The following is a 19,614-nucleotide window of genomic DNA, read 5'->3' on the forward strand; positions in this document are numbered from 1 at the left end:
GGGGTGCCGGTGCCGATGGAGGGGGATGGTGTCGTTCTGAATCTGTTGAAGAATACATTCAGTTCGTTGGCTGTGTCCAAACTGCCCCCAACAGTTTGTTGCTTTGTCTTGAAGCCATTGATCTTCATACCAGCCCACACTTCCTTTGCACTGTTTTGCAGAAGTCTTCGCTCCAGCATCCTTTTATAGGCCTCCTTGCAGTCCCTCAATCTCACCTTCAGCTCTCTCTGTACACTCCTTAGTAGCTCCTTAGTTTATTAGTAATTTAGTTCTCAATGTAAACTAAATTAAAGGATAAAGCACACTTTAAGCTCTTTATGACCAAGCAGCTGGCATGAAAACACATCACCAGCAATTCGGTCTAACATTCAGTCTTAGAAGTTGGTTGCATTTTCTTCTTATCCAAATAACCCCAAACACATTCAATGATGTTGAAGTCTGTGTTCCAAGAAACCACAGATTGTTTACTTGATTGATGTCTTAATTTTTACCGACAAATAACTTGTACTTAATAACTTGTACTTGATACTTGTATTGATTGAAACAAAAGAAAAAATGAAAGGGTGGTCTCCGACTTTCACAGAGTATTGTATGTATTTTTAGGCAGTGTTTTTTTAGGTTTTGGGAGACCCTCCATATTAACAAATCCACAAGAGGTAAAACCAAATTATGCCGTTGATAAAACTCCACAGGCCTTGAATAATTTAAATGCTGAACTGCAAACAGATGAAACCCAGTATAAAACATATTAAATATGTATTTTACACAGCACTGCACTTGTTCTATATAAAATGCTGCTCATGTGAAGTGTTCTACGCGTTCTGCATTTTGTAGAAGAGCTGTGCATGTTGTACATGTGTATTCTGTAAGTGAGGATGAAATGAGGAAAATGAGCCTTTGGTCTCAGTTGGATTCCCCTCCTTATTAAAATAGATAAACAAGTAAATAAAATATAAGCACACTGCTTTGATTTCTGTATAGTAGGCTTAAAATAATCCACGTCTGATTTGGGAAGTAGGGACTTTGAGGTTCAAAGATTTAATCTTTAGTGGATTATTTTGTAATGCTGTAAATACCACCTTTGATCTAAACACCAGTTTATTTCCTTTATGATCAAATCGTATTTTTTATCTCTAAAATAGTGACATAACAACAAATGTGTTTACAAAGTACCTTAATTTGCAAAATAGAAGAAATTAGGTATAACTTTCTTGCGTCACCTTTATAAGCTGTGGGACTCACTGCTGTGCTATGAGAACCGCAGAGGAAAATAAATGTGTTTTCAAACTATGTGTAAAATTCACAAAAACAAAAATCCCTGGGCCATTTATTGTCTGTGCTGGCTCTCTGTGTGTAGCTGAGTTATCGTCCAGTCAGCCTGTTTACACCATGGTGGGTGAATGTGTGATTCCATGGCAGTGTTAACATCTGTGCTGGGGCCTTTTCAAGCCTGCTGTGCCACATCTTCAAAGCACCCAGCAGACAGACCTCTGCCTTTTCAAAATGAGGGTCCCCTGGATGTCATCCCCTTCTCTACACTCAGCCAGACGACCATTCCAAAGTTACTGCCCCGCCAATCCACCCACCCCTTCAGCCCGACACTGTCCTTCTTCAGAAAACAAAATAAAGACTCGCGCTCTCTGGAGAATTTCCCTGAATATCCAGCCAAGTCTAAACAAGCCGAAAGCAAGGAGGAGGAGCAGTGAATTAAGAATCTAGTCAGCTCTCACAAAACACCGGAGTGATGTTCTGTGTGAGTTTGTCTAGAGCTGTGTCAGTGTTTCTATCGTGAAGATCTATCAGAAAGATGTGAGTTTGGTGCAGGGAGGAACTGATTGAACACTGAACCACATAAACCACCCAAAAGTATGCAGCGACTCACTAAAGCATTACTGGAGCTGGATTAGTTTTCCCACATGAGCATATGTAATGTAATTTGTAAGGGATTTGACTGGCCAATGTATGCAGAACAAAAAAATCTGATTACTACAGATCCACTGGATGTTCATGTCAGATATACACATTACAGACATATTATAGACAGAAAACAGAGTGCACTCTACTGAAGCCACCACACCAACAGCCCATTCTTCTTGGAAATATACAACGCTTACAGACTTGCATCTGTTTTTTCTTAATATAATGCACTTTTGTAGTCTGTTGGTGATCAATAGCGCCATTTAAAATGCTAAAAACTAATAGGCTAGTCAGTGTGCAATTAATCAGTTAAGCAAGTTTTAAATCAATGATTTTGTAGCGTCCCGCTACTGGCCATGCATGGCCGCGAGAGGCTACGGATGTGTGGCCATGCAGAAGGCCATGGAAGAGGCTCTTGGGAGGTGCATACTCCCTGTATAAAGGGACTTAAATGCTATTTATGCCATTCTTTGTTAGTTTAAATTATGTGTATGTGTTACCTGTGTTACTGTGTGTCAGCTAGTGGGCTTAGGTAGTTAGGTTGAGTGTCTACCATTAAGCAGAGATGTATGGCTGGTGATGACCTCACTGCTATTTGTGCTGTGTTATGTGCCTTTGTGCCTAATGTTTAATAAAAGAGCATTTCTTGCTGCAGAATCATGGCCTCTCCTGTGTCTTACTTTGTGCTGATATTATCTTTAATGTAGCCTTTTTTATTACATCTTTAATTTGATTTATGTTGTTGTATCATATGATTTTAAACTAATATTCTAGACTTTTCTTTATTTTGTTTTCCTTTATAGTAGTTACTGAACTAAACTCCTAATGACTTTTATTACTGCTAAACCTTATCACCTGTCTGCAAAGCACTATAAATGCTCCATAAATAAAGTTATTATTATTATTATTAGTAGTAGTAGTAGTAGTATTAACAATAATAATCGTAGTAGATTAAGTCAGTTAACATTTAGTGATAAGAGGATAAAAACGTTAATCAAATTAATGTTTGCTAAGGCAAAGGACAAAAAGCTAAAATGAACATTCTCTTACATTTTAAATGCCTCTATGGATCTCTGAACTTTCAACGATCCAACATTACTATTCAAATTCACATAGGAAAGCAAAGGTCCTTGATTTTTCAAATTCAGTATCATAAGCAATTGGCCAGATTGGTTCCAGCTGTGTGACAGGACCTTTCACATAATGTGGCCTACATACAAATCAGGATCAATGATGAATCTGTAAAGGCAGAATCTGAGAGAATATTAATCAAACTGTTACAACTTCAGATACCCACTAATGCATTTAAACCCCCTTCTATTACATTCAGTATCACTTGAACAAACTCTCTCGCAATACTGCTGTAATACACCAAACCCCCTGCTTTCACTTCATCTTCCATATGGTATCACTGTATTAGCGCTGGGGGTTCTGCTTTACATCACCCAGAGCGCTCTGCTGAAAGAACACAGGTGGAGACCTTTATAGTCCTTATGCTGAACTTGGTTGGTTATATGCCCATTACAGCACCATGCCTACTTTCATAAGGTTACATGACATGTACATAAGTTTTTGATGACAACTAATGTAATCTTACATAGACGTTTATAAAGACTTATTATAACTGGAATCAGCTATGCTTTTGTCAACTTGGATATCAAGTGACAAACCTTTGCTGACATTAGGTTGTCATGACACTTAATGCTTATGTTGGTACCATTTAGCCTTATGAACACTGCTTTTAATGGAAATGTTATCTGTACACTGTACTTAAAAGAAGTATTCAATAGGTTACATGATATGAACGTACGCCTTTCATGACATCTGACCTAATCTTACATAGATACACAGAGCCAGAGGAACATTATACTCCAATGTATACAAATTATATTGAGAAATGACAATAAAGACCACTTGACTTGACCTCTTGACCATATTAATAAAGGCTTATCACAACAGGGATCAGCTGTGAAAGACAATGTGTTTTTGTCAATGTCGATGTTAGGTACAGACTTTTGCTGACATTAGGGTTACATTATGACACTGTCTGGGGTGAAATGACATAGGAGAATTTTATGTAGCTTTATGTTAGTTCTCCTGAAAGGCTTATGTAGGATTCATGTAGTCTTATGAGCACCACCTCCAAATAATCAATGTCTGATTCTGGATTTTGTTAATAGCTCTGTTTAAATCACCTATGAAAATCCATATTTCAGTTTATCCACTTACACACCAAGCAAGACTGTGCACTGGAACTCATATTCAAAAAAGAAACGATTAAAGCCAAAAGAGCCCTGAAAAACGCACATTTTCCTGCTGATGCACTCAGCAACAATTACCATCTGCACTCCTGCAAGGCCTCAAGGTCACTGTGCTTCACAGACGAAGGTGAAGCAGAGTGTAATCTGCACTCTGGATCATAGAGGGAAGCAGGAAAGTGTTAGTGAATCAATTACACAGCCTGGCTCTTAATCCAGCCAATTCAGCCTCGCGCTCTCCGTTTTTATGATCCCATTTACTGCAGACTGAGCGAGTGAGCAGTGAGCAGAGAGGCTAAGACGCTCTCTCCATCCTAGATACCTTCTCCTCTCCCTCTTCTCCATGGCTCTGCACTACTCAAATATGAGTCACCAGGGTAGGAGACGAAACGAGACCTGAATTACTGTACGCTGTGACGCCCAGGGCTTGAAGCATCTGTTTGCATGCTGTTGTGGGTTACGGTCTAAAAGTAACCCGGGTTCTGGCTGGTTAGGGGTGGTTATCGTTCGGCGGAGGAGTGCGGTAGCAAAACAAATAAGAACAAACGATTGAAATGGTGCCTGCTTTGTTTGGAAGGTATGAAATCGATTTCTTTCGGTGAAATGAATGGAATACCATTTGCTATGATGTCGATGACTAAGTGCAGTACAGAGCTGAAAGGAAGAGAAGCAGAGATGCAACAGAACGGCAGAAAAGAGAAAGAGGGCGAATGAGAAAAAAGAGAGCTTCAAAAGGAAGTAGAAGAGACTTTGGAAGAGTGTGGGAGAAAACGTGTGCTATTTTTATTACATTGCATTTGTCATACACTACTGCTCAAAAGTTTGGAGGCTCTGTTCGCAAGTTCAGAATGGCTGTTTCCTGATACATAATTTCACTTTTTTGTTGTAGATATGGATACAAAATTACTAATATGATGCTGGTACTCTAAACATCATAGGTTTAAAAATAATTTACAGTTAAGAAGTTTTAGATGTGTAAAGAATGATGAACTGGTTAGTAGATGATTTTAAAAGGAACTTAAAAAATGCAAGATGATGTAAGATTTTTTATGAAGTAAATGACTCTATAAAGGATCATTTCCAAGTAACAGAACTTATAGGGCAGAGATTTAACTAAGAACACCATGTATAAGTTTTACATATTTCTACATGAGATATGTAGTATAAAAAGTTCAATCTGCAATATAACTTAATAACAATAACAACTCACAGTCAGGGGTGAGCAATATGATGATATTTTTATTTATTTATTTTATTTTTTTTACGCAATTTTCTCCCCAATTTAGTTGTGTCCAATTCCATCCGCTAGTTAGGACTCCCCCAATCACATAATACTATCAACACTAGGAGGGTGAAGGCTAACACAGGCTTCCTCCGAGACCTGTGAAACCAGCCACCACATATTTTCGAGCTGCCGCTCACTCAACGTCATTGGACATCTGAACGCGCTCGGAGGAAAGCGCCAACCACCAGATGTGTTACATCAGCTAACAGACGCCTGCGCTGACTACCATCGCATTGAGTGATGGGGGAGAAGGGGGGCCATCCTACCCACCCAGAGAGAGTGAGGCCAATTGTGCTCTCTTGGACTCCCGGCTACGGATGGCTGTAGCGTCACCAAGGATCGAACTCATGATCTCCTGATGATAGGGCCAACGCTTAGATGGTTGCACCACTCGAGAGCCCCCTGTGATGATATTTTATTCTTATTGAGATATATAAATAAAGATCATTGTACTCTTAGACACTAAGTTTTCTTTTTTTGTAGCAGTACTTTTTTTTTTGTCAGTTCCAATTAATGAAACCTCAGAAAAACAAAATATTGTGACACACATCATGTATCATTAAATTGTAAAGTATCGTGGTATATTTTTGCCATATCGCCCACCCCTACTCACAGTACATTTACTTTTGATGTTCAAGTACATTTAGAAAGTAATTTTTACTTTAGCAATCAAGTAGAAACACAGGCTGACAACTTGATAATACTTTACCAAGGATATTTCTACTTTTACTCTACTTTTCTACAGTTATCTGCATATCGTCGCTGTTCAATGAAAAACACGTATCTCCATTTTTTTGCAATTTTTACTTTTCTGCACTATTTGAGCTCAGCAGCTGTCCTTTACAGTGTGAAAATTCATGATGATCGGACAAATAGAAATGCTCCAAAACTGCTTAGAATGAAAACTCTTTCCATTAACTTACATTCAAAGCAAGGAACATTTACTGTTTTGGAGATACTTGTTTTTCTTGGGATAGCGATGACATTCATACAGAGTTGAAATTTCACATAAAAATATTACTCAAGTTTGAGGTAATTAAAATCTTCCATAGAACTGAAAGGCCTCTAAATTTTAACTTCCATTACGTGGGAATGATGCCTTATAACAGTGTTATAAACAGAACACAAATGTCAAAACAATGACACTGATTTCTTATAACATCTGAGGTCATCTTGCAAATACTGGCATAAGCTATTTATAAACAATTCAAATATTGCTTTATAAATATGTTACTCAATGCTTATGCATGTGTTATGAAGACAGCCTTCAAATAAAGTGTTACCAAAATAATGATATCCAGAATGCCATGCCTTTGAAAACTGATCAAATCTTAAATTAGCCAACGTGCTATAAAGTTGTAATAAACAGATAATTACATCATGTAATTTGTTTAAAAACAATTAAATATGGAATAAAGTATATAAAAGTACTCTTTGGTTTATACAGTGTCTAATGGCAATCTAAACTGCAGTTGCAGTAATTGTACTGTAGTAATACACTACATGAAATTAATGAGAAAATAACAAAAATGACAAGATATACCAAACTTTTGGACAGTAGTTTACTTCAAACACAGCCAAAGGTGCTATAAAGAAAAGGAATATAATAAAAAGGTGTAAAGAAGCTGAGATAAGAGATAAGAGAGTGAGAGAGCTTTAGAGATACAGCAGAGGAAGTGAGACATAAAGGGAATATGGAGAAAGCTGAGAGTGATTGGTGTCTCACCGGGGGTGCCGCCAGCCAGCCGTATTTGTCCTCTGTGCGGTTCATGTCCCGGTCGAAAGCGTAGAGTTGGCAGTAGCGTAGGTGATCCATGTCCACCAGGTTGAACTGCCGGCGGGCATAGTGGTAGCTCTCATTGTTCCCTATGCGGGGGAAGTCTAGCCACTCCGGATGGCCAAATTCGTTACCTGCAAAGGCCCAGAGGGGAGAGAAATACAGAAGAGAATGTTACACACAGAGCAGTCTTAACAAATCAAGAAAAAAAGATCCCCACTCCGTGTCCTTAGAGGGTGAAAAACAAAAACAACCTTTTAATGGATGGCTCTTTAAAGAACCATTCTTACAAATAAGATGTGAAAATGTGAAAACCCTAATGAACCTTCAAAGAATATAAAAGTTCTACACCAAGTTCTTACATCCAAGCCATTTAGGAACCTTCATGGAATTATATAATGCCCAGAAAAAGTGTTAAGCAAATCAAAACTTTTATTTTAGCTACTTTAAAGTATCCCCCTTTTCTCTGATGCAGCTTTCACACTCTCTGCATTCTCTCAAGCAGCTTCATAAGGAGAAACCTGGGATGCTTTTCATACAGAAAATACATATATAGTTGCTATGAGACAAAAAACCTTTTATCTCCAAAATAGTAACTTTACAGGAGCAGGAAGATAACAGAACTAGATCTTTTTCAAGTAAATTTGGAGTATTTCTATTGGTCTATTCACTAAGAAATTGAATCATGATGTAAAAGTAATTCAAAATGACAAAAACAGAGATGCGAGGTTTTGTTCCGACAGCAGCAATATGCCGAGGTCTAACTGCTGGCTGAGAACTATTTGTTAGGGTAAAAAATATATAGTGTGTCCATCATTTGTCTTTATTAAAGCTTCCATTCCTTTTGGGAGTCTTGCTTTCAGTTTTTCACAGAAATCTGCAGGAATATTTTTTCCCCACACAAGTTCATTCGGATGTTGGGAGCCCCATTTTCTCTGTATCTTTTAATAACGTTTTTGAACTTCAGCTTTGGATTTTTTTTTTCTTCCTTTGACTTTCCCATTCTGCATGCAAGTGGATTATCTCATACCTAGTATTCTCAGAAATATCTACTAAAAATGAATAACTTGTGGTTACTGGCAATCAAATAATGGGAGGGTGGTCTCTGACTTTTGACAGTACTGTATATATTACATTTTAGTCAGTAAATGCATTTGTATGCATCAGCTTCATTTTTATTTGTGTGTATTTATATTTGGCTAATCAATATATTTCAAGTATTTAAGCATCAGCTTTCAAATATATCTTTAAGGTGATGAATAACATACATTTAGTCAAGTGTGCAAACCTGACTGGTACTGTAGATTCTCCCACAACAGCATTGCCCTTTTCTCAACATCAAACTTCAAAGCGCTGATTCAACATGCATCCATGGGAGAGGGAAGCGTGTATCTTCAGAATCTATTCCCACGGCTTCGTGTGATTTGCTTTCATACAAACAAATGAATGCAAAATGAATTCAATGATCTATATTCCAAACATTTTTGAAAGGAAAGAGCGAGGTGCGACAACAGGAGTACTATTAAAAAAAAAGGAAAAAAAAGAATGAAAAGATTGAATAATGGATCATGAAAGGCGACCTTGTCGGGGAGGTTAAGGAAGAGGAATTAAACAGCTCAGCTTTTGACCCACCTTCTGCCTCCTAACTCTGCCTGCTGCTAAGATGTAAATTGTAACAACCCCTGTGGTTGCTGGACTTTAATGACCAGGTTTGAGAAGGTCCAAGATAAATACAGATGCACCACAGCTTTTAATCATATAAAGGTTGGGGATTTGAAATCTCACCCATCAGCCATTACTTGGTTAAAGCCTCTCTCATATCTATATTTACAGACTGACTGCCTTAATTAGTGTTTCAAATCCTGCCATAAATTAACCCTCCCTAGAATACAGTTACATACAACGCAACCCAGAAAACCTTCATAAGGTTGACCAATGTTCCAGAAGTTTGTAGGGCGTGATCGTCTTGCCCAGCGAGCTCAGCTCTGGAGAAGATGAGAGAGGAGAAGGCTGAGGAGATCAGAGGGGAGGAACTGGGGGATACATTTGCACACAGAACGTGAACGGAGGAATAAAAAGAGAAAGAAATGGAGAGAGGCGACAGCCTTGTCAAGCGGAGTGATGAGATAATGAATCCGTCATCAGCTGACAAGACAACATCATAAAACAACAGTTGGGTAATTGAATTCTGAGGGGGCGACGAGCCGCTTTGACGAGTGAGAGAATGGAGGCAAAAACAATAGTGATGAAGTGTGTTGTTTGTTCAGAGAGAGAGAGAGAGAGAGAGAGAGAGAGAGAGAGAGAGAGAGAGAGAGAGAAAGAGCGCGGGAGGAGGGGAGGATAAAAGTGAGTGACCGGACGAAGTGGAACGGACAGGGAGTGACAGAGCTTTCTAATGAAATACATTAGCTAGCTGTTAAAGAAGCATCAAACAATAAGTGAACTGCGTGCTACGCATACACTGCAATGCATGCTTATGAATTAACAAGTTGAGAAGTGTCAGGAGAGAGAGAGAGAGAGAGAGAGAGAGAGAGAGAGAGAGAGAGAGAGAGAGAGAGACCCAGAGTGAGGTAGGCAGAAAAGAAAGGCAGCAAAAAAGAGAGAGGCAGAGTCAGAAAGAGAGAAAGTGAAAGAAAGAAGAGAGAATGAGAAAGAAAGAAAGAAAGAAAGAAAGAAAGAGAAAGAATGAGAGAAAGGTAGGGAGAAATTGTGAAAAAAGAAAACTGGTAAGTAGTGAAATAAATATATAGAATAGTGAAATAAAAGATGGAGAGAGAAAGAAAGGCGGAGAGAGACAGAAAAAATAAGTTCATGAAAAAAAGAAAACTGGAGAGTCCTTTAAGACAAAGAAAGAGAGAGAGAGAGAGAGAGAGAGAGAGAGAGAGAGAGAGAAAAAGAAAGGCAGTGAGAAAGAGAGACAGGCAGAGTGAGAAAGAGAAAGGTAGGGAGAAAAAGGGAAAAAAAAAGAGAAAAGCTGACAGACATGGAGTGGGAGCAAGAAAGGCAGAGAGAGAAAGAGAAAAAATGTAAGTTCAGGAAACCAAAAAGAAAACATGAGTCCTGTGAGAGAGAAAAAAAAAGAAAGAAAGAGACAAAGAGAGACAGAAAAGAGAAAGAAAAAAGAAACAGAAAGAGAGAGAGGAGAAATAGAAAAAAAACACAATAAAAGAAGGCACACGAGTGAGAGAGATGGTGGGTGCAGGAAACAAAAAGGAGAGAAGGAGAGAGTTCCACTAGAAGACAGACGCTGGTTAATCCCTGGATACAGCCACGATTTGAAATCCTGAAAATATGGAAATGGGGAGATAACCAGGGAATTTAAACAATAACAATCGCAGCAGGTAGCGTATTCTCACTAAGCCTCCGAGGAACACGCACATCCCACCATGACGGCAGTGTGCAAACTTCCCAGAGCAGAAAGTAAACCTCGCTTGGAGGATGAACTTCTTTCCTCTCTGTTCCCTCCATCTGACTGCGGGAAGTATTCAGGGGTGACCTTTTCCTTGTGCTTTTGTTCAAAGCGTATTCTGCTCTTCTGTGTGAGAGGATGATACACAACACTTGCGTACTGTTCAAGCGGGATGGCAATTTTCTGAGGCGTACTTCTGAGATACATTCAAATAATCAAATTCTCTTTGTCTTGCACTACAAATGTAGCGGCGTCTCAGAGAAAGCTCTTTTTTTGCTGACTGTTCTGTACTTGCATCTCATACTGTCTGATGATATTGCTGCTCAATACCATTTCTGCAGTCTCAAGAAAGCCTATATTTATAAATAAAGCATGAAAGCACAGATAGAATTGAAAGCCATTTAAAGGATTTTTCGTCAGCGGTGCTTCAAAGGATAGAAAACCTTCACCTGTACAGCAGCATGACCTCAATGTGGTATTCTGTGGTGTAGCCCCTACAAAGCCTGCCAAGATTTTCCCAACCAATCCCACAGAGAAGCTCAAAGAGTGCCTGGAAGCTCCTGTAATGTCATCTCCACTCTGAAGCCGAAAGCATAGTTAGAGGCCAGCGTTTGCTTAGTCAAGGTGAACGGGCTGAAAGTCAAAGTGGGTCTGAAAAGTCAAACTCGGAGCTGAAAAAGTCTCCCGGCACGGAGCCGTGCTATCTGGAATTGATTTAAGAGAGAAGAGGTGAGGAACAGGAAGCATGAGGTGTGGTATAAATTTACGAGTGTTTGTGCTCATGAAGATCTCACAAAAAGGCTGTAAATTGCCACAGCTTAAACTGCCACTTCCGTCTGTGCCATCTTTTTTATTTTGTGTGCTTATTTGCTTTGTTTTATGAGTTTACTTGCTCTGTGATTACCCCATGTGTGAATTAAAGGGCCTGTATGATGGAAAACCAATGGAAAAATGTCTTCACCATGTTGAAATAAAAGAGATTGATGTGATGTGTAAAGACTGTTCATTCATTCCTCCATATAGTCCACATATGGCAACCAAGCAGCAAAATCAGCCCATTCCAATATCTTTGTTTTTGTTATGTCACAAAAACCAGCACATTTATATACAGTTGGATGCCCGCTGGTCAAATTATATGTTTTGTTCATTTTCTAAGTGAAAATATTCTATTAAATACAACAAGTTTGTATTAAATATTGCACATATTTAATACACACCTGTTGTTTACTGGCTGAATTTAACACATCAGAAGTTTAAGCTGCGCACATTTAAATGAAAGTCATAAGTAATAGTATTTACGATCCTGCACAAGGCACAAGGGCAGCCAATCAGAAAAGCAATCATTTACATGTACCAGTCTTAAAGGCACAGTAGTAAAAAGAGCCGGTTTATGTCTAAGGGATAAAGAGAAGTTAGAAAAGGGTCAAACTGAACTATGACTGCTTTTGGCACATGACACCACACAACTGTCATCAGCAGACCTTATTTTGAATTTCAGGGTGTTAACATAAAGAAGGCATAATAGGCCAAAATGCAACCTATTTTTTGGGCCAATTTCTTCTCATTATAAGCCATCACTGATGACACTCTGAAGGCAAATCCCAGTAATGAACTCTGTCTGTGCCAATCACTTACACATGAGGTAAGTAATCATGTACCAAATCTTTCCTCTAAGACGTGTAATTACTGGCTCAGAAACGGGCTCTAGATAATAGAATGCTGAATCCCTGCATGGTGCACCAGCTGAAATCAAATGCATGAGAAAAGGGCTCAGTAATTACTTCAAAACAAACTAGTTAATGTAAGCACACACATGGTTAGCTGCCCTTGATCCAAGGTTGGCAACAAAGCCCATGTAGTGAATTAGCATGTGCAAATGTCAGCCTAATGCAGAGTGCTACAAGATGAGGGCATCCATTCAGAATGTGAATCTGAACACAACTCTGAAAGCCTATACTTGGAAAAGGATCTAAAGCATGCATACACTGAGCTGAAGGATGCAACCAATTTAAGCTATTTACCAAAGTACCCCCAAGCTCTACTGGCTTCAGTGTACAAGAGAGAGGGATCTGGAATAAAACGCCAATAGATGTGCTTTTATCATAATACATATCAAATGGAGCCAACAGTCTTCAGTTGAAAAGGGAAACTCTTATGAATGAATAAAGTAACTGCCGCGACTTGATGATGGATAAATGCAAGATATTCGCTAAAGGGAGAAAACCTATTCAGTTCCACAGAAAGAGTATTTAGACTTCAATTACAGCATTTCTACTATTTTTGTACATGTGTAATAGTGCTGGGTGATACATTGTCTACACTGGTACTTGTACCACTGCGTGTTTTAGCAGTATTGACAGATCTGTGACGTTCTATTCTATGAAAAAGTAGTGCCTCTGTTGCCAATATATTTGTTTTTAAGTTTTTTTGCACTTGACATGTTACAGTTGATGGCAACGTATGTTAACTGCAATGTAGGTTTTGAAAGAACAGTGCATAAAGTGCCAAAGAAAGTTCAAAAAGCCAGTTGGCCAATTTCCAGCCATGGTAGAGTTGCCCTGGTCAACAGTAAGGGCAGTTCTTGTGAAGCAGAAACATTAAGGAACAGCAATAGCACAGCTGTGAAGCTATAGGCCATACAAGCACAAAATTTGTCTGTCCTCATTTGCAACACTTATTACTGAAATACTTAGTCCTCTATAACCTCTATAAGAAACATCAGCACAACAACGGTTTACTGAGAGCTTCATAGTTTAGGTGTCCATGGCTGAGCAGCTGCACAGAAGCCTCTGATCACCACAGGCAATGCCAAGCACTGGCAGGAGTGGTGTAAAGCACACGGCATTGGACTCATTCCCTGTGGTGATGAATCTGACAAATCTGACAAATCTTTGGCAGATGCCAGGAGAACACCACCTGCCAAAATGCACAGCGCTGAGTGTAAAGTTTGGCTCAATATTAATAATGATCCAATGTCCGACCTCACTAATGTTCTCGTGGATGAATGCCTGCATCCATGTTCTAAAATGTAGTGGAAAGCCTTCCCAGAAGAGTGGGGGCTTTTATAGAAGCAGAGGAGGAGGTGGCGGGGCAACTCCATATAAATGTCCATGGTGTTGGAATGAGATGTTCAACAAGCACACACGGATGTGATGTTCATGTGTCAACAGAATTCTAGCCCATTGCATTCTGAAGTAATGCATTTTGTTTTTAAGTCAGCAGATAAAAAAAGAATGGCCGGTCTTTTGGGGTAAGATGAAGTGCTTCCTCTCATACCGCCTAAGAAGCTGCCAGACTCACGGCCTCGTACATCCAACAAGCCATTGACCAGCTGGTAGTGACATGTAATATTTTCCAAATTCATGCAACATCGTATGTACGGAGACACCAGTGTGCGGGATGCAAGTATGAGACGAATGGTTTTTGCGAAGCTGAAGTTGGCTTCTATTTGAATTTTCTGTTCCACCTTAAATGGTGCAGACGTAACATTCAGGTTGTACAAGTGCCAGGATGTAACTACAGCTCCATGTAAGGTGGAATGAAAAATCTGAACAAAATGCTGGTGAAAGAGTACTCAACTTTGACAATGTAGACATCGAGATGTGAAACGTGTAGCACAGTTTTTGCCAGGGCCGCAGGGTTAGCATCAGAAAGCAATATTGACATACAGTGGCATCCAAAAGTCTGAGACTGCTAGTGAAACAGCTTCTATTTTGCATTCTTTACTAATTGAATACAAAATTGTTAATTACAGATTATACTGGCAGCACAACAATTGGAGTAAAAAGTAAAATTCTGAAAAATGTACATGAATTTTTTGGTATGTTCATCTTTTACTTAATGACACTCGAGCTGGCATTAACTCCACAAGTTTGAGCAAAAACCTCTCATGAGTAGATCAAATCCATTTAAGAGTCATCTGAAAAAGAAAAATCTGACCTTCTGACACAAAGATCTTTTGATACATGGTCACAAACTTGCTTAAACTAGTGACCTAGACATAGTGCAGAAGCTTTAATAATTGTTCATATAACTTGACAAATTTTCTTTGTTTAAAATGTTTCAAAATTCTAAACCTTTCTGATATTTATTATTAGATTTAAATAAAAAAATATACTGTAAATAAACGTATTACTCCGAAGTTTTGTTTTTACCATTTTGCAATAAAATATTTTTAATATTAAAATAAAATATACCAATAAAAATATTTCAGATTTACTTCGGTTGTTAATTCGGAAATTTGAATTACACCATGATATAATTTTTTGGCCATATCGCCCCATATTATAGGTTGCCAAGAGGTATAGGTCCGAAAGTGTGCATTCATTTACAACCCTACTTTCCTAAAAAGTCTGGGACGCTGTGCAAAATATAAATAAAAACAAAATACAATTATGTGCAAATCATTTAAACCCTATATTTCATTGAAAATTGTATAAAGATAATAAACATTTATAAACATTTCGGATGTTGAAACTGAGAAATGTTATTGTTTATTGAAAAATATTTGCCCATTTTGAATTTGATGGCAACAACACGTTCCACAACACATTGGCAACAAAAGGCTTGTAAAGTTGCTTAATGCTAAAAAAACACCTGGTGGTTGATTGGCAACAGGTCAGTAACATCACTGAGTAGAAAAAGAGCATCCCAGAGAGGCTGAGTCTTTCAAAAGTAAAGATGGGGAGGGGTTCACCTCTCTGTGAAAGACTACACGAGCAAAGAGTGCAACAATTCAAGAATAATGTTTCTCAATGTAAAAGAGCAGAGAACTTTTAATTTTTATCATCTGCAGTAAATAATATCATTAAAAGATTCAGAGAATCTGGAGAAATCTCTGTATGTAAGGGACAAGGCCAAAAAACAGGATGTGCTGGCTATGATTTTTGGGCCCTCAGGCGGCACTGCATTAAAAACATACATGATTCTGTAGTGGGAATCACTGCATGGGCTCAGAAACACTTCAGAAAACCACTGTCTGTGAACACAGTTCATCACTGCACCCACAAATTCAAGTTAAAACACTAAAATGCAAAGACAAAATCATATATAAACAGGATCCAAAAATGCTGCCACCTTCTCTGGGCCCAAGCTCATTTAAAATGGACTGAGGACGCTGTGTCCTCCGGGCTAAAGACCACTCAGCTTGTTATCAGTGCACAGTTCAAAAGCCAGTATTCATGATGGTACAGGGTGACATTAGTGCCCATGGCATGGGTGACTTGCACATCTGTGAAGGCATCATTAATGCTCAACGATATATACATGTTTTGGCAACATATGCTGCCATCCAGACGACGTCTTTTTCAGGAAAGACCTTTTTTATTTCAGCAAGACAATGCCAAACCACATTCTGCATGTATTACAACAGCATTGCTCCATATTAAAAGTCTGTGTGCTAAACTGATATGCCTGCAGTCCAGACTGCCCACTAATAACATTTGGCGCATTTTGAAATAGGAAAATACGACAAAGGAGACCCCAAACTGATGAGCAGCTGAAATATTATATCAAACAAGAATGGGAAAATATTTCACTTTCAAGACTACAGCAATCGGTCTCCTCAGATCCCATACGCTTACAGAATGTTGTTAAAAGAAGAGGTGATGAAACACAGTGGTAAACATGCCCCCGTCCCAACTTTTTTGGAATGTGTTTCTGGCATCAAATTAAAAACGGACATATATCTTTCAGAAAACAATAACATTTCTCAGTTTCAACATTTGATACGTTGTCTTTGTAGTATTTTCCTTCAAAAATATGGTTTACTTGATTTGCATATCATTGCATCCTATTTCTATTTACATTCTGCACAGCGTCCCAACTTTTTTTGGAAATGGGGTTGTACACTGACAGCACACCTGCTCAAACAGAAGTGGTTCTGCGACCGTGAAGCTGATTCGAAAGGTCTACCTCTCCTTTCTGAAAGCCGGACATAAATTCCTCCTGTCCACTCACTGCTTTAATGCTAGAGCTGGTGAACCGCTCGCTCGCTGGCTGCCGGTGTATGAGGGAGAGCGTTTTAATGCCCCATGCTGTCGTTACAGTGCTCATCTGTCTGTGAGCAAACATGGCTGCCATCTCTATGTGGAGCTTTTAGCTCATGAGGCTCCTCTACTTGCTAGAGAGTAAACAGATTTCGTCGAGCAGGGGAGCGGCTCAAATTGATTTGCTTGCTCTAACAATTTGTTCTTGCTCTGCACTGGTTAAATGACTCCAACCATTGATCCATTGACATGACACGTCGGCCTGTATTTATTTTGTTTTTTCTTTTTTTTCTCTCTGGCTTTCTATTACACACCTAAAGAATATTCACAGTGAAAAGCCAAACAGTTCTCCCTTCAAGTACAAGAGAACTGAAATCGTAGTCTGGCTTTGTTTGTCTTAAAAGTCTCTTAGCCATCGATGGGCAATAGTTGGTTATTACTAATGAAAAGACAATGATCTCTAGATTGAACCTGGACAGTAGAATTGTTACACTGCTCTGCTAATGGGATGTTTTAACTGAGTTAGTTACCATGGACACACAGAGAAAAAACAGAAAAACTTATAACAGACTTATAATAGAAGTCCATGGACAGTTGCTGAATTCCTTTAGAAAACATTTTTGGGGAACAACTTCAAGAATTTTTGGAAGTGTTGATCATCTTGGTCATCATCATAACAAAAACTATGAATTCAAAATGAACTATTATTCGCAGTTTCCATATTCATATGTCCTGTATGCGAATCTTTTCCATCCATCTTTTTTCAAAATGGAATCAAAAATTCAGTTTTCTATTATGTGGACCCATTATAGTTTTGTCTAAATCTTCTAAAATTAAGAAATGTTCTAATTTCTGTTAGACAAAGCCACAGTTACAATTTTGAATTTGTGCTATGTACTGCAGTCCCATATTTCAAACATTTCATCCAAAATTCAGCAACTGCCCACAGTAAGTGCTTTGACTCGGTGGTGTGTAGGAAAGCACCTCAAACTAACTGTCTGTGGTAATCAAAAGATATGATACAGCACTGACAGACAGAGATTTGGTTGAAAAACACCTTAACACCTAAAATTCCTTAATACATGCATTATTCAATATTCAACATAACCACCTAAGTGGGTGAACTACAACACTGGACTGTTTTTTTTTACTCGTCGGATCCGCCTGCCAAAATAATGTTGGGAATTTTGACTTTAAATTTCTGAATTTTTCATTAAACTTCTTAACACTAGAATTACATTAAAAAAAACTAACAGTGAGGAACAGTGCAAATCAAAAAAAAAACAAAAAAAACAAACAAACTTACAAACAGTAGCATTTTTATACCTTACCAATATGTATTCTCAAGGTATTCTGAATGTATTGTATCAGAATACATTACTGAATACATTTATGGCAGTGTATTTAGTATTCAGCCATCCCTACTTTACCAAAGAAACTACTGAAACAACTCAATACCTTACACATGTTGTGTTTCTGTACCTGTCCAGGAGGAATGCTGCTAATTCCGCCTGCAATTTTGCATATAATAATTCTCTCCATCTTGGAAAAGCGCTTCCAGTGTTGACTCTTGTTCTAGCATGTTTGTTGTCATTAAGTTTTGTAGCAGCACAATGTCCTTATTTATTTATTTATTTTTTGTTATGTTCTACATATTTACCATATTATTTGTACTAGTAAAGAAACTGAAGAAAAAACAAACTTTTATATTCTATATTCTGTAGGTGAATAGGTCCAAAGAAGTCTGCATGCTAAGGATGTACGCTGTATACAACCTTAATTAGACCTCCATCCTTTCATACATTTCCAACTGTTTTCAGTGCTCACTCGTCTGAGTGCTGAATTCCTGGCTGAGCTTGTGCTCATGTGGGAATTGGAAAGGCAGATGGTAACAAGCCCAGACATGAAGAGGAACAAACAGCTGCTCACTAAAGAACACAAAACTCTAGACAAAAAGAGAAAAGAAATTATTAATACAAGAAAAAAGGAAAACTTCAGTCATTTGGTTAGCGAGAGGGGAGCCTGCACGTCTGTCTGCTTCAGAATGTTAACGCTCGCTGGTGTGAGCAAGCTGACCGGCACTGCTGAACACAAGCTGGGACCTGTGCCCCCCACAGTGTGATTTCCAGAACATATCTGTCTTAGTTTCAAACTTCAGTAAGTGCAAATGTCCCTGTGTCTCAACTTTTATACGGATGCCATCAGGCTCTACATCTTGTTGCAGCCCTTTGATCCTGAGACTGCAGATCAGTTAAGCTATTGAGAGGGTCAAGGAAGTGTACTGTCCCCACACACCCTCTCCAAGTCATTCACCTGATCAGTAGGTGGGGCTAGAACACTGTACAAACTGACTATAGTACACATCGTCCCTTAGCAGAGGAAAGAGAAGCACTTTCAGTTATATTGACCATGACATAACAATAAGCTCACTGGTCATTACAATACTAAACGAAGTCCAGATGGAGCCCAGCAGTGATATCTTATGCACTGAACACCCTTAATGTATACTCAATATAAATTTCAAAGCATGGCTTTAATGGTGCGTATTCCTCAAGGGAAAATGAACCTGAAATGCAGCACTTGATTGTTTTATATGCTGAAATAGACTCTGTAAATGTACAGAGAAAGATTAGTGAAGTCTGTAATCTGCAGGTGTTGCTATTTTCTATAGAATCCTAAATTTCTTTTATGCCAAATGGCATCGCTGGCTAACTGATAGGGATGGAGATGATGGAGATGAGTTGGTAGGTTTGTCTACAATGACCATTTCACATGAAACCACTTTGAATGACCTTGAATAATAATAAAAAAAAGGTAGAGTTCCCCTTTAACCCCTTAAAATCTCAAGCTTATTACATACTAAGGCTTATTATTCAGTAACAACAGGGACTTCAATGGAAACTTGTTGAGCTATTCCTAGGTTATAGAAGTGTGTATTAACTTCTTGTCCCTGAAATAGATAAATCCAGAAAAATGGCCTG

General features: G+C 38.5%; 1 protein-coding gene across 1 annotated transcript in view; it reads right to left on the reverse strand.

The window, feature by feature from the left end:
- The window catches only part of gbe1b (glucan (1,4-alpha-), branching enzyme 1b), a 136,433-nt gene that overhangs the window by 40,001 nt on the left and 76,818 nt on the right, over nt 1-19,614 (reverse strand). The window contains exon 13 of the mRNA XM_036563470.1: nt 7,187-7,371. Coding sequence (XP_036419363.1) covers nt 7,187-7,371 — 185 coding nt within the window. The remainder of the gene's footprint in view (nt 1-7,186; nt 7,372-19,614) is intronic.

The sequence above is a fragment of the Colossoma macropomum genome, unplaced genomic scaffold (assembly GCF_904425465.1).
Source record: "Colossoma macropomum unplaced genomic scaffold, Colossoma_macropomum, whole genome shotgun sequence".
NCBI lineage: Eukaryota > Metazoa > Chordata > Actinopteri > Characiformes > Serrasalmidae > Colossoma > Colossoma macropomum.